This window comes from Struthio camelus, chromosome 1, assembly GCF_040807025.1.
Source record: "Struthio camelus isolate bStrCam1 chromosome 1, bStrCam1.hap1, whole genome shotgun sequence".
In the NCBI taxonomy this organism is placed as follows: Eukaryota; Metazoa; Chordata; class Aves; order Struthioniformes; family Struthionidae; genus Struthio; species Struthio camelus.
Genome location: NC_090942.1, coordinates 119017697 through 119034054, shown reverse-complemented (window position 1 = coordinate 119034054; position 16358 = coordinate 119017697). Strand labels below are relative to the sequence as shown.

The 16358-nt window shown below is 39.9% G+C and overlaps 1 protein-coding gene across 5 annotated transcripts in view; it reads left to right on the top strand.

The window, feature by feature from the left end:
- GRIK1 (glutamate ionotropic receptor kainate type subunit 1) overlaps positions 1-16146 on the top strand; it is a 171890-nt gene extending 155744 nt beyond the window's left edge. For 3 of the 5 annotated variants that reach the window (XM_068911922.1, XM_068911903.1, XM_068911898.1), the window contains 3 exons: positions 86-311; positions 4720-4970; positions 15657-16146. In XM_068911922.1, the coding sequence (XP_068768023.1) occupies positions 86-311; positions 4720-4970; positions 15657-15812 (633 nt within the window). In that variant the 3' untranslated portion in view covers positions 15813-16146. Of the gene's footprint in view, positions 1-85; positions 312-4719; positions 4971-7477; positions 7643-15656 lie in introns of all 5 variants that reach the window. The other 2 variants (XM_068911913.1, XM_068911899.1) reach the window with 1 other exon arrangement.
- The last annotated feature ends 212 nt before the right edge of the window (positions 16147-16358 follow it).

Here is a 16358-nt window from a genome sequence, read left to right as displayed (position 1 = left end):
CCATTCACAACTAAAGGCTGAGCAATATTTTACGAGTGTGAGCTGGGCACTGGAGTGATTCTATGTCCTCATTTTCCCTCCTTAGAAATCCAAAATATCAACATACGAGAAGATGTGGGCGTTCATGAGCAGCCGGCAGCAGACAGCGCTGGTGAAGAACAACGACGAGGGAATCCAGCGTGTGCTCACGACGGACTATGCGCTGCTAATGGAGTCGACCAGCATAGAGTACGTGACTCAGAGAAACTGCAATCTCACTCAGATCGGGGGGCTGATCGATTCGAAAGGCTACGGCGTGGGAACCCCTATTGGTAAGATGCTTTCCAGCACAGGTATTACTGAGCACACCAAGCAATGTCCTCCTCAGAAGAGTAGATGGCCATTTGAATCATTTCTTAGTCTTTCAGGCACCTTTCTTATCAAAACAGACCCTAGGAGCCTCAGTTTAGGCAAAACATCTCCTCTTGCCTCCACTCAGTCAGACCCCTTCATCTGCAAGCAATCTCTGTAAGCAAGAGGGAGTATTACAGCGCAGACTATATCTGCAGAAAGAAGTCAAGTGACTTGCTTGCCTCCTGGAGCATGCCCATCATAACGAACCGGGTATCCTTCTGTGCTACTCAAGGTGCAAGGTCTTCTACTGAAATTCAGTTGAGTTTGAGAAGTTAGGTAGTGTCTCTGGGAAAACGGAAGTGAGCAGAATAAATATTATGACCAACGTATGAATCTTGAAGAAAGTTGCATGAAAGGAGACCAATTTCTGCCATACTTAAAAACTCTAGAGCAACGCATGTGTTGCACAGGAGAAGTAATTGCAAGGTTCTGCGCCTGCATCAGCATTTTCAATGTTTTGGGCTAAGAAGACTCTTAAGACTCGCAGCCACTGCGAACTGTTTCCAGTAGACCTTTTTTAGCATAGCCAGTGTCCTTTTCAACATTTTGCTAATCATAGACAATTAGAATGTCTTTTTTTTTTTTTTTTTGCATTGAAGATGGATTCTCCTGAATAATCAGTACTGGGTAGCCAGAGCTTTTTCTTGTTTAATATACTTCTTCATACTGCTCACATAAGCCCTTACTATGCCACGACCTTCTCTCAGTTAATAACTATGGAATTCTTCTGGCTTTACGGGAATTAACTAGGGTTTACACAGATATAACAGACAAAGTATCTGGTCAATCATTTGCTTTGTAGACCAGGTCTAAATAAGGGAGGAAGAACACTGCTGCACCTTGAACTGTGATTCTTTATGCTACTGAGTACCTTAGACACACTGTCATACAGATATTATTTTAAGTATATTTTTTCACTGCCTGTGTGCGAACAGCCTTCTCTCCCTGAGGAAAATGATACAAAAGCTAAAATCTCCCCATATAAAACAAGTGCATGGCAAGAGTTTCAATGCAGTTATAAAGCTGCCATACTTTGAACCGAGAACAATGAAGAAATAATTGGAACAGATGGTAATCCTCACAGAGAGTGCATCCATTGGAAATACAGCTGTGAGATATATTTATAAGATGTTTCTTGTATGATAAATGTGCCTTAATTTTTTTTCTTAAGGAAAACCAGCTAAATTCATGGAAATAGATATCGCCGAGCACTTTGGAATAAATCATTTCAGTGACATCAGGCATCTTAAATTCTTTCAAGATTGATTCCATAAGCAAGATAAGCTACCGAGATCCTGCCACTATTCACATGGACCCCAAAGGCTCTGTTGTTTCCCAGTAGTATTCAAAACTGTTGCAGCACAGAATCTGTATGGAAAAAAAAGACTTGTCTGAGATCCTTAAAACCAAAGTTTCAGCAAGCCTTTAACTGGTCTGCACTTGTTCCTTCAGGAGAAAGCACAACCCCCCTGACTATGATTTGCAGCAGCAAAAGAATGCCTTGCACTCCAAAATTTCCAGTGAATGAGCTGAATACAATCATGACTTAGCTCCCAGAAAAGCAGGAAAGAGATTTTTAAAAAGTCCTTCTACGAATGCAGAAAACTTATCACTTTATTTATCTGAGCAGCCTGTGCAAGTTAAAAATTGCAGATATAGGCTGACTCTCTTCCTCCTTCATTGTGCTGTGGCAGGAGGAAAGGGGTTTAGGTGTTTCAACAAACGTTATGTTTATTATTTATGTTTGTTATTGAGCCCATGAGTCACAGAATGGAAAGTTTTGCACTAGATTATTGGCAAAGAACATTACTGTTGAAAAATCTGCAGTGATGCTTGATCATGTGCTTGCTGCACTCTGAAAGTACTGCTGTACAAGAGGCACCTCTAAGTAAAATCTATGCAAAATGTCACCCTGGGAGGAATCCAGTTGAAGAAAGCAACATTATTATAGGTATCAAGACAGGTATTAATTCTACTATCACTGCCAGTGCTGATGCAAGTAATTGTAAAACTAAAGCTATTACCATTTAGTTGGGAGGCTGCTAGGAAAGTGGATAGATGTATTTCTTGGCCTGAGAGTAGGCTGTTAATAGCTCAGAGGTCATAAATGATATGTGGAATATTCAAAGAGGTGTTGAGATGGATTTGTGTGCAGCTTTAGTGCTCACCAATAAAACATCGCTAATCCAGGCACGCTTGACAAATTTTAAAAGTACGCATGGAAATATAGATGTACCTGTTACCCTCAAGATGAATTGCGATAATCCTGCCGGCAACATAAACCTCACAAGAAAGAATGAACATCCCCACAAATCCTGATTCGTGACTCAGGCTGCTTCACTTTGCTTAACAGCTATGTTCTTTCAGACAAGGCAGAATAGATGGGTCCTACAGTCTAACAAACTCCAGCTATCAGGAGAACAAACCTCTCCTATGGTGGAAACAATTCTGCTTTTTCTTCTAGGAGCTGTTTTCAGTGGTAAATAATTCACTTTTCTGGGTAAAGACAATTTTGAAAGTCTTTCTGTTTTGTTTTCTATTGTGTTTGTTTTTGCTTCTTTAATAGCCTCTATAGAAATCATCTATTCTTACAGCAGACATAGTTTCCTTTCCAAGCTGGCTACCTAAAGCAGTGGCTGCTGATTGCTGGCTTCCCAGATGGACTTTGTATAATCTGACACATGTCTCTTGGCATCTGTGGTCACAGCATGTCCTAGCGCTGGCAGTAGGATACACTGAAAAATATCTGCGTGTTGGCGCGACAAATGAAGAACGGGAATGTTTTCCACATTAATTCTCCTCAGACAATGCTGCAGGCTAAGGAAATAGAATACAAAAAGGGGGACTTGTATTCATGGTACAATTATTTTTAATAGTGGCCTGCACAGCCACGTAAGAAAGAAAAATGAAGCCATGAGGCCAAAATTCCAAGGATCTTTAGATGCATAAAGATACAAAAGTGGTTCCTAGTGAGATTTTTCCTAAGTGTCCACATCTGCGTGCACCAAGCTATCACCGAAGTTCTGGCCCACTTTCTGCCTTAAAGCTTATTACTGTGATCAGACTGAGAATTGTAACCGCTTTAATTTGCAACAAAATGTGACTTTGTGGAATTGCAGCTTAAGAAAGTGGTCTGCTTAATGTGCTAAAGTAGAGGAAGGTAGTTAGCTATGCAGAGAAAGGATTGGCCACAGTGAGGGCATTGCAGCCTGGATTTTAAAAGCTTCCAACCACAGGAGGCCCAGCATGGCAGGGTTTGGGGGCGTATACATGAGCCTAGTGCCACACAGCCTTTCTTGTAATCCTCTCCTGCTTGCTATCCTGAAATCCTTGCCCCATAAATAAAAGTCCCTCTCACACTGCCAGAAACAACTTCTCCTTGTCAATTATGATTAATAACAGGATTGCTAACTTCAGCTTCCAGCACCATGGCAAAAGCTAATTGGTAGCAATTTCCTTTAGCCATGCACTGCTCCAGAAGCAGGGCAAGGGGTAAAGCCTCTGCCCTGTTCCCCTTTAGGGCTTCAGCCTTGTGCTTCTGCAAAAAGCTGTTGGCTGAACTGAATCATAGGCAGCAGAAATTTTGGAAGAGGGACAGCCAGAACAGAGTGCATGAGAGGCAAACCTCAACGGATTGAACGGCCCAGCCTTGACCCCACTGTTGGCCAGATACTGCACACATTAATGCTGTTCAGCCTGAAGATGTGTCATTCAGCAAGCTGTTGGTCTGAAAATAAAGAAATAGCAAGAAATAGTTGCTATTTTCAGCTTGCAGTGCCAATGTTATCGCAAGGCACACTTAAAAAGACCAGGCCAGCTTGTGTACTTACAAGCTCTAAGGTAGCCAAAGTGGAGTAGTGGGCATATGCAGGTATAAATGAGAAGAGAATTAATTTGACTCACTGTGGGCATTCTTAGACAACTACTCATTTCACATGCAGTAGGAAAAATAGGCAGATGTTGCAGTAAATAGGGGAAATGCAAAGCTGACGGTCTCAAAGGATGCTCAAAGCAATATTCAAATATAATATGGAAGAATTATTTAGCGAGAAAACCTACTGCCAAGGCTTAAATAAACCTCAGTAGGAGACCCTAGAAATTATAATGAATTCCCAAACAAATAACCACACCAAAGGAGCCTTCTGCCTTCCAGTCCCCAGGGCAGATACCAGCAGATCTCTTCCCCCTTTCCAGCTGAAGAGAAACCAAGGCTTTCTAGCAGGAATAATCAGTCTTGTAATAAGGGCGCACTTCTGCTTCAGATGTCAGCAGCATGTTCCCTCCCTGCGTTCAATGACACTAAAAGGTCTCACTCTTGCCTTGCAGGCTCTCCGTACAGAGACAAAATCACCATTGCCATTCTTCAGCTCCAGGAGGAGGGAAAGCTGCACATGATGAAGGAAAAGTGGTGGCGAGGCAACGGCTGCCCTGAGGAGGACAGCAAAGAGGCCAGCGCTCTCGGGGTGGAGAATATTGGGGGCATCTTTATAGTGCTTGCTGCAGGGCTTGTTCTTTCCGTGTTTGTAGCCATTGGTGAATTTATATATAAATCAAGGAAAAACAGCGATATCGAGCAGGTGAGTCATCCCTTTCCAGCTTGCTTATTTTTCTGGGAGGCTGAGGTCTGTGGATGTGGAGGTGACTGCATTATAAGTCTCTTTGCTGGACTGAAGATTTTGTATTGCTGAACTCTCACCATGCGTCCCTGGCACTAAAGACAAATAATTTATTAATAAGAATAGGGAAGTGCCTCATCCACAATCCAATTAGTGCTGTTTAGTATGGCAGTGCAGAACAAGATCAATTAATTTCTCAAACAGTTTCTGCTTGATCTTTATGACTTCAAGTATAAATTGCCTTGGAAGGGAATAAACATTGAACTGGATTTCTCTATGTGGTTTTAGAATCAACCCTTTGAATAAGAGCAGGATTATATTTCTAAATTCCCAAGTGTATTTTTTTTCTTGCTCTAGAAAGCATTTCTTTCACAGTCAGGTGTTTACACACGCTGTACTGACGCGTGCACTTCAAAGCAGAGAGACCTGCTGAAAAGTGATGGATGCCACAGTAGAATAAGATTATGGACCCAAAGACATTCTGAATATAACTCCACTGAAGCGTAATCAACAATTTAAAAGGCCAGAGGGAAAACAAAGAAAACACTGTATATAAATCATGCCCTGAATATCACAGCACTTTGTGAAATAGGCAGTCATTAAAATAGAGTGTAAACACCAGTTTACTGAACCACCGAATACACTGGAAAGGAAACAAGGCATGAGCAGTAACGCTGAGTCTGTTCATGAAGTTATCTTCAGACCCTCTTACTCTGGTTGCCCTCCCTGGTACTGTTTTGATTCTGGCCATGTCCTGGACACTGATCTGGCCCTGTTTGGCTCAACTACTATTTCTGCTCAGATCTTGTTCACTTTAATGGGACTTGTCGCAGAGACAAGCATCCCATTTGTGCACTATGCATTGCAGGATCAGTGGCCCCTGAGGCAATCGCCAAGAGGTGGGTTTGTATCACCTGACTTCAGGTTTCTAGTTATCAAGCATCTACTTCTAAGCAAGTTGTTTAAGCTTGTTTTGCGGGAAAGGCATTTTTTCAGTGGGCAATTCACTCTAACCATCCAAGGCAGAGTCCTCCAAGGCTGATGACATAAATGCCAGAAATGACTGGGGAAAAAAATAACTTCAAAAAGGTGATGGGGATGAGTGGAAGGAGGAGGAGAGTATTTTGAACTTGATCTCAGAGACGCAGTTCACACCACACACAGTGGTGGTGCTGGCATTTGAGTAAAAGCAGGCAGCCAGGGCTGTAGGGCTTGGGAGGACAACATCTTGCTTTTAAAGTTCTCCTTTTGGATGGGAGGAAGCATCCTGCAGTAGTGGCCTTGTTGCTGGGAGGGGCTCACAGTAAATGCAGACTGCACACCCGCTGTTCAGACCACTCAGAGGAAGTGCGGTGACTCCTACCCAGCATCTCCCTTTTCTGAATGGCACCTGCTGTTATTTCGGGAGCCCCGGGGTGTTGATGAGAGCTAATGCCAGGGTCAGTGAACTTGGCACTTGCCGTACACTGCAGAAGCCAGCTCTTGACTGTGCCGACCCCTCCACATGGGCAGGCAGGCGCCGGTGCTGGAGTGAACCCTCATTACAGTCAGTGGCACGGTGTACGAACAACAGGCACAGCTCATGTGGAGCAATTCCGCAGGCCTTATTAATCACGGTGTCCCTGCTTTGGATTAAGTCAGAGAGAAACGATGAGTGTATTTTGCATGTATTGCTAGCTTTCTGTTTAGTACTTTAACCCTACAGAACAGTTTTAGCACTAAATGCATAAGGAATGTATCAAGAGCTTGGTTTTATTCATGACTCAGGAGTTTTTTTATTCAAATAAGTTTTGGAGACCTAATGCAGTTAATCAAAATCTTTAGTATAAATGCTGACAGAACAGAAGGTTTTAGGAAGTCTTCAGGAGACTGGGAAGGGCAATGTATTTCTGAAACTAACAGTAAAATAGCCCTAAAGTTTTATATCATGAAGAGACTGTTAATTTACTTAGCAAGACATTGCGGGAACAATATAGTAGTATTCAGGGATACATATATACATATATAGTTTCTGTGTATGTTGACACGCTACTACTGTGTCACAGTGATGTTGATTATAGGCTCTCATCATAATGAAAATCTGTAATGTGGCAACGTCATATAGCGCTATCATCAAATTTTCATGTGGAAGTGATTGTACAGAAGGGAGTCATACTGGTGATGCCAGTTATGACTTCCTGATTCCATTCAGATTGTTTTATTTTTATTCAGGCGGTATAAGAAGCTTAGATAGAAAATGCTATACAGTGTATATTATCATGAAGCTAATTTGAAACCTGAGTTGAATACAATCTATGACTTTTACGTTTCCATAAACAGAATCTCTTTTGATTTAAATAGCTTTTGAATCTCATTCTCATGTGTGTTTGTTTTTAATTCTTAATATTTAATTTTAATTTAATTTTAATTCTTTAATTTTTACTTCTTTCATTTATTTATTTTCTCCATTTTTTTTTCTTGCATGCAAGGCCTTTTGTTTCTTTTACGGACTACAGTGTAAGCAAACCCATCCGTCCAACTCCACCTCTGGCACCACCTTATCTACGGAGTTAGACTGTGGCAAGTTAATCCGAGAGGAGCGAGGGATTCGAACACAGCCCTCAATTCACACTGTATAGTCAGGAAAGAAAAAGGTGTGTCCAATGGGAAGCATTAAACTTAAACAGTGTACCTAATAAGAAAAGTTGTACTTACCAACACATAGTTAATGACTTCAAAAGGCCTCTTGCTTCAGCAGCAAATAAGCTTATCTAATATAGATTGTTAAAGTCCCGGAAATCTGGGCAGTTTAGATGCATATCACAGAAAATAATTACACCTACAGTGAAGAGTGAGTGTAATAGACTGTAATAGATTTTAAGATTTGTGACAGTCTATGTACAATTGTCATCTTATCGTATCATGGGGTAATTCAGCCTTTTCAGGTAAGAAAAATTATTTATCTCCTTTTCATCTTCAACCAAACCTGAGCAAAACGACAGCAGTCTTCTTATTACTAAAAGCATGGAGAAGTATTTTCCTTGGTCTCTGCAAAAGCATCCAGCAGCTGGGCCAGGCAGTTCTTTATAAACCTTAGAAAATAACCTGCAGGGCTCCATTAACTTTCTGAACCTCTGTTATAAACAGCCAGAGATTTTTAGCTGGCATATCTTATTCCCAGTGTCAATATTTAATGAATTTTAATTCATCCATTTAAAATTCATTAGACAAAGCCTCCAAGTAACTATCATACCACAAAATCATATCTATCAATTAAATTTTATGCCATGTAACCATTAACATTTAAGAACCTATTCAAGAAAAGCCCCCTCAGGCACCCCCCCACTGTGTACTCTACCTTTCACAACATAACTCCATAGACTAGGCTTGAGCAATTTTGGATGTTCACTGTTAAAAGGCTGTCTAACATAGAAGACTCCTTTATGAGATAACTGCCAGTAAAAATCAGGATATCAGTTTATATTGAACAGTAAAGCTTTGGAATTGTTGTGCATATTAAAACACATGAGGACGCTTTTGTGTGGGAAGTCAGTATAGGATATTTCTTATATCCTGGAAGGATATTGGTTTGATTTACTCTAGTCCTCAGCTGGTCTGGGGACTGCCAGGGCAGGAAACAACTGATTGGATCCATTGTTGCAGCTGGAAAATATATGACTGTAATTAGAGAGGCACAAAATGTATACAAATGCCTGCTCACAGGATGTCATGAAGCATGGCAAACAGCCCTGTTTTCAAAAACTGATCACCTTTTACCTGTTGTATTTCATTGCATCCCAGCCTACCTCCAATTTCACCGATTCATTTCCCACCCTTCACACCTACTTTATGTTTTCTCGCACACTGCAGTTCCTCCTCGTGACACAAGTTAATGATCTGTTTTATTGAGGAGCCATTTCTGGACTCTACTGCAATTAGAAAACTCGTTCTAGTGGATGCCTCCACACTCAGTTGCTGAAGTGCTCCAGCAAGGCTCTGGTCTTCTCTTGAACTGTTTTATTTGTACCTGTCTCCTGAAAAAAGTCAGTAGCATCTTTCACATACAGTGACCTATGTTTTCCCTCTATTTATTTTACAATTTTTGGTCAATGTCATTTAGGCCAGCAGTAATCTCAGCAGCTTTGTAGGCTTAAGTATTTTTTGTGACTAAGATGTACCGCTCACAGCTGGGCTATATCAATTCTTCTCTGCTGATGTTCATCTGTGTACATAAGTGTTTATGTCTCACTCCAGACACTGCACGAAATTGTCTTGCTCAAAATGGAATTTTAGCTTGTTTCAATAGGGCCTTGAAAGCTTTGATGCTTTATGAAATGAGACTTCTTAACAACAAAGACCTGAATTAGATCTTCTCTCTCGCTGATTTAAGAAAGCGCTTTTGTCTGCAGTTTCCCAGTTGAAGAAACTTAAGGCTAATTAAAGCCATCTTCTCTGAGCTCTCAGAGGAGAAGGAAAATTACTAATGTGCTTATCTTCATCATTGTTCTACTCAAGAAATCCTCTGGGTCACAGCTTCTACCAGTTTCCTAATCACTGTTTAGATGAACACAGAATCCAGAAAGTTTCTGTCACTTTTTAGACAAACATTTTAACTCCTGTCACTTTTTGGATAACCGTTTTCAGATCTGTTAGGGAAATAGTCACATTCTTGGTGACAGTGATCTTTCCTTCATGCCTAACTATCCCCAAAGACAACATCACAGGCTGCAGCTTGCCTATGGGAATTACAAAGCAGCTCCTCTTTTCCCTAGTGCAACATCATACCTAGCTACAAAAAGGTTTATTAAAAAGTCTAATTTGCTACTTAGCAGTTAGGCAGTGCTGCCCAGAGAAGGTAGGTGCCTTCAGGTTAACGGTGAGGCTAGGGAAAGGCATGGCCCTCAGCATCTCCTGTGAAATGCATGGCACCGGCAGGCGCCTCTAGTGCACAGATGTTACAGGCTTTAGGAAGAAATGTAAAAGCCTTTGAAAATGTTCCACTTATCAGCACTCTAAGCTTCTAAGGCAGTTAGACTTGGAAATTTGGCTGTAAAAGTGCTCTGTTCACAAACACAGATGGTCACCGCCGAGTCTTCCTAAACTGCAGCCTTGCAGCTACATCCGGGACCTGACAATCAAACCGAGTCCTTTCTCAGGGATGTGGGACTGAGTCCTGTACTCGCACATAATGAGCAATGCTGCTGCTGCTGAATGAGTCGTAAGAGACTCCTTCAGGTCTGACGCTGCAGTACCTGTAAAGAATAGCCAGAGCTATTTGGAAGAAAAATGGCTATAAACATGGAACTGCCAGAATAATCAAATTTATAAGTGTTTGCAAAAAATGTCATATGCTTTGACACAGAGAAGTCACCTTTGAAAGCAGTGGGACCATGAATAAGTTAGTCCCAAGCCATGGCTGTGTTGATTTGGCTAGGGTCAGCATGCCTCTTTTTAGCATCAGTTCCTGCCCTTGCAAGCATCTAAGCAGGCAAAGGTGCAGGGGGAAGGAGCGAGGAAGGATGAGACAAGAGAAGAGTGAGAGGAACAAAAGCAATTTCAGAAAGCCAAGATCAGGGGGAGTAACGACATGGCTGCACAGTGGAGCCAGACCAAACATAGCAATAACGCTTTCAGGATCCACATTAATATTTTCTCAAAGCACTGGCATGGTATTGTGTGCTTGTGTCATCACCCTCAGATCAAAGCCTTGAATAGTAAGTGCTCACACCTTTAGTTCTTTGCGAACAAAAGAGGAGGAGAAGGGGGAGGAGGAAAGAAGTACCCTATCTCAGTGAGGTTCTTGCAAAAAAATGATTTTTCAGGACGTTGTCAGGCCTGCAAATTTCCCTGCTTTTCCGAACATCAAATTGAGGCCATTCATTGCAGGCCATAACCCCACCTCCAAACACGACTCTGGCCATTTATGCCTTCACTGAGCAGTCTCATTAGTGCTTAGATGGTTTCCGAGGCTGGCAAGTAAATTTACTGGGTTTTTTTCCCTGTAAACAGGAAACTGAGGAACAGGAAACATGAATTGCTGTGATACTCTTTTGGCACTCACTGTTCAGTTGTTCAATAGACTCTGACAGTTTAAAATGCTTCAATTAGCGATTTCCTCAGACACAGTTTGATATCCATTGATATCTGTTCTGTTTGACAGAATACACAAACAGATTCTTAATGTGTTGCAACAGCAGTTTCCTTCCTTGGAGAAACTATTCTGGACCTTTTATCTTCAGCATGCTAGGCACAAACAAATCACTTTGCTCTCAGCAGAAGGCATATGTCAGTGTCCCAACTATGGGTCCTATTACAGTAATGAGAGCACGGCAGAGGAAAAATCCTGATTTCTGCACTTCCTTGTCTGCGCCTGAGCTAGTTAGGTATTCTGCCAGAAGAAATCAGTCCCATATTCGCTGATTTTCATTGTTCTCAGGTCCAATGCAGCACACTGGCTTTTTTTTTTGATTGTTTGTTTTTTGCTAGGTGTTAATAAAATGCAATTGAAATTCTTGTCCTCAAAGGTAGCCTGGCAACATGAGCAACAGACTGTTAAAGCCTGACTACGGATTCCTTTTCAGTCTTGTCTCTATTTTATATTATTTTTGCCATTTTTCACATTCTAAATCTATAACTATCCTAAAGCTTAACATGGTCTGCTGTATGGGAACGTAAGGAAGGATTTGAGTTTCATGAGCAAGCTTTTAAGGCCTGCTGAAATGACCAAAGGGCAAAGAGAAGAGTTTCCAATTCCAAGCAGACCCAAACCTATTATATTTTTAAAGGATGACATTCCCTTTTAGCCTCACAGGCCACATACTGCAGCATTTCAACACTGCTAAAAGGAGAAAGTGGGCTGATTAAAAGCACAATGCTAAATGTATGCTCTGTTCTTAGGTTACGTTCCCAGTGATCTCTCAAAAGCGGACTTAACAGCATGTAAAAAAAAAAGCTTTTTAGGGAAATCTTTTCAGTTTGGTTATGATTACGATATTAACAGAACAGTATATTACCCTTTAAAATGAAATTTTAATTTTACAATACCTTTTGTAAAAGATATTATAATTCTGCTCCACACACGTTACTGTTCAAAATGGTGTTTTGGGAGCTCCCGCAACATATTTCTTGTCCATCACTTTTCCTGTAAGCCCTAAGTAAGTTGGTATTCTGACTGAGTTTGGCCTTGCTCTGAATTGCTGACAGTTTTCTACTTCTTGAAAATTTCAGGGCAGTTCCAGTTTTTGACTGTGTGTTCAGTTTCCTGATCCCACTTTGCACGGCTCACACTGGAATGAGAGAGTTTGCTGAAATGTTTTCTGTTGTTAGTCACTTCTGAACCAGTGAAGTATGGTGTACGCATAAGCTTAGAGATAAACTGGATTTTGCACTATGGGATTTTGCACTATGTTTCCTAGGGCTCATAAGAAAGTTCATGTGTAACTGCTGTTCTGAGTGATTAACCAAACCTCTGAATGTTCGAAGTATCTTCTCGGACTGCACTTTTAGATTATCTGAAAATCTATGTGAAGGCAGAGACACAGACAGAGAAAATCCTGTATCTCTCAGGATTTTAATGCCCTTTGTTACCTCCAACTGGTTTTCTCCAAAGTATTAGATGTAGGAATACGCATAAAATGTATAATCAGAGTTGTAGTTACATCCATAGCCTTTAGAAAATCTTTAAAGGGTCGGTCTAAGGTCTTAACTCTACACGTAATTCATTGCTTCAGGTTGGTGAAACTCATGCCCATGGTGGTTTATTTTCCTCAAAATGCAAGTGTAACATAACCCTAGAAGTCAAACTGCTTTCTCGCTTGTATAAAGCCAGAAACTGGAGCTGTAGGACTTGGGATATTATCATTGTAAACTCTCCTCCTTTCGCTCTCCCCAACCGTTGTTTTTGTGTGATGGTAGAGCCCATTCTCACAGGTTCTGAGTGTGTGTGTTTTGACCTCTCTTTCCCACAGATCAGCCCACTGGGGCTTTGCGTTGACAGGTTGGGATAATAGATAGCTTCTATGAGGCAGAGACCTTTTACATTTTAAATTGGAAATATATATCTCCATATATACTTTCCTGGGTGAATAAACACGATCATTTTACAGGAAAGCCCATGAACAGAAGCAGTAATGGTTTTATATTCAGTTTTACATGTAAATGATCTTGATGAACAGTTAGGCAAAAGTTTACGTCTGAAAGACTAGATCTAGACAACAAAGCCATTCCTAAGAATAGCTTGAAGTATTGCTGGTAATATTTCTTTAAAAACAGCTTACATCTAGAAACTAATGACAAAAAAAGTCAAAACAGCCTTGGAAGTGGAACCAGTTGAGCACTTCACAAATCAAGTAGTTAGATGTTAAAAACTACACATACTGAATGTCAGCAATGTATTTCAAATATGATGTAAGATATATGTAAGATGATCCTCATGGGACTATTCTGTTCGTATGAAGTTAAGAGGACATAATGATAACTTCTCAGTCTGAATAATATGAATCAGTTTAGAAAATTCAAATGCAAGCATATTAACAAGGCAGTAGAATGTACTGTTTCATCTGCAGAAGTCATCTCTACTTCCACGCTGCAGAGATTGATGGCTTTTATTAAACACATACACAACATATAGGCTAGTAAGAACAATGAGGAAAGAAAATAAAAATAAGCTTGACCAAGTCTATAAATGGTTAATATGGTCCCATCCTTATTTGCCATGGAGTTCGGGAATCACTTTGTAATCTAGATTTTAAAAGCTCAGTTAAAACTAAGATAGTAGAGGGAAATTATCCATGCTAAGTCAGCCAGTTAGAGCATATACTTTCATTAGTTTGGAAATACGTGCTGCTATGCTCTAAAAAAAGCCTTGCTCAAGCAATATGGAAATAACTACTGTATTAGGATGATACCTGCCTCACCTGCTGCTGCCAGAGGGTGTGGAGCTCCAGCAGAGACCATTGATTCTCACTCCAGTAACACTACAATTCCTACATTACATTGTCAGAGGGTCTATTTAAATGATAATTGCACCAGTGAAGTCCTGGCTATTACTAGACAGTAATTGAAAGAAAAAAAAGTACACTGTTCTGGTCTATATCTATTGCATTTTTGGTCTGCCAAGAATTAAGTGTAATTTAATTTTTATATGCTTAAGACTTTCAGTGTCTCATAGGAAACAAAAATTAAGCCTCTCAAAGAAAGAGCATATTAAACTATACATTTAACATATTATAGGATCCCACTCTACGTTCAGCTCACCCCACAGATGGACATGATGACACATGCAAGACAATCTACGTTTAAAATGCACATACACATATTCCCTGATCTCTTGAGCTCATTTGCAGAATCAGGGCTAAGTACTTCATAGAGAGGTTTTATGCTGGATAGGAAGAAGTACAAAGTGCGCAATCCAATACTCTGGAATTCATTTTCTACTTTAAACAAATGATTTAACCTTAATCCAGGTTACCCTCATGCTGGCTCCTGCATTTGAAAATATTTCTCTGGAATAGCTGGCTGACAGGAAGACTTGAATTTTCTCCTCTTCCAATAACATATCCAGTTTTACTTTTTTTTAGCCTCGTATCACTCTGAGATCACAATTGACTTGCTAAGAACTGGGTACTGCTCATCTTGCATTGGCATATTCTAGAAAGGCATTTGTATTTGATATAAAGAAACATGTCTGTGCTGTTGCTATCATTTTAAAAGACTGTTATTTTAACCTGTTGTTTCAAAAATGGTAAGTTTTGGAATTCTAGAAAGAGTCTGGTAGGAAGGGCTTATTCAACCTGATTAAGGTAAGGTAGTTTAAAGCTGTGTTTCACACTGTTACTCTCACTTCATTTTATATATAAATAATCTATTTTTATATATTTGTAAGGAATATTTTTTCCATTGCTAGATACTTCCACTTAAAGCCTCTTTGTGGTTTTTTTGTGTTACGTGTAATTATTATAGCTGTAGATTTTAAAGGATTTTTCCACTTACCTGAAATGTCTTTGTTAATGTTGTGTTCACTGAAGAAAAAAAAAAAAAAAGATTTCTGCTTTCTTTTTAAGCTATTCAGCTACCTCATTCTTGTGGTAATTTCTCTCCTTTCTTAGACACACAATATTTGAAAAAAAGCCTTTCTAAAACGGACAAGCACTGAGGACTGTGCTATATTTTAGAGATGCCTATTAATTTCATGAGGGGAAAATAACTATAGCACAAAGAAATCTTCAAGAATGGTTTTGTTTTCTTTAGTATTAGCAATTTTTTAGATAAGTTACACAAGGTTTAGAAATGAAGATTGTTTTTGTTTGAAGATCAGGAAGAGCTTTACCTACCGAACAAGGGTACATTTTATGATTTGAAGCCACCCCAAATCAAAGCCACATCAAAAATGTGTTTGGATAGAGTTTCGGAAAGATTCATAATCAGCTTTAGTTAAGCTAAGGTTAAAATGATTTCAGTGGGAGCTAAGTTAGGCGAAACCACTTTTGCAAACTCCACCTGCTATACATTAGGGGGTTGATTCAAAGCTGGCAAAATTCAACAGGAAAGCCTCCTAACCTTGACATTAAGATTTCAGGTCCTTGTTTAATATAAAAGCCACAGTTTGTGCAGAGGGTATGGCTGAACTCTCCCAGGAAGGTGTTTAATGCAATTTCCGTGTTCCACCAGTGTCTTTCTTTCAATGCTATAATGGAGGAGCTTGGAATTTCACTCAAGCATCAGAAGAAGTTAAAGAAAAGGTCGAGAACGAAGGGGAGATCATCATTCACAAGTATCCTTACTTGTCACCAGAGGAGGACGCTGAGGAAAGAAACCATAGCTTGAGCAAGAAAGACCCCTTTGAGGAAATATCAGGAACAAAAACAAAACAAAAACATTGCTGCCTACAAGTTGATTGTGGGGGGATTTCTGAAATATTGACATTTACCTTGTTCTTCAGAAATTCTCTGTGGTTTCTTTTTTTAATCTAGAGGTACAACAGTTTAAATGCTCACATAGACTGATGTACTACTAATCATCTGGGAAGTGTCTCACTATTTCTTTTGAAATGGATTTGTATGCTCACCTGTTTTGCATCTCTCTTCCCCTCTCCATGCATTGCTGTATGTGCTTTCTAAATAAATAAATAAATAAGAGACAGGGTTCTTTTTTCCAATAATCTGGGAGTAGCACATTTATTTTTTTCTTTCACAACAAAAATTGCAGTTCTACTGAGCACAGTGGTTTAGGAACAGTAATCCAGACCACCAAAATAAAAATTCGTACAATTAGCTCGTAAATGACGACTACAAAATATATTAAATATGAAGGTATTAAACAATGAGTTATTTTTACTTGCCTTCTTTTTTCCGAGATTGTAAGGAACACTTC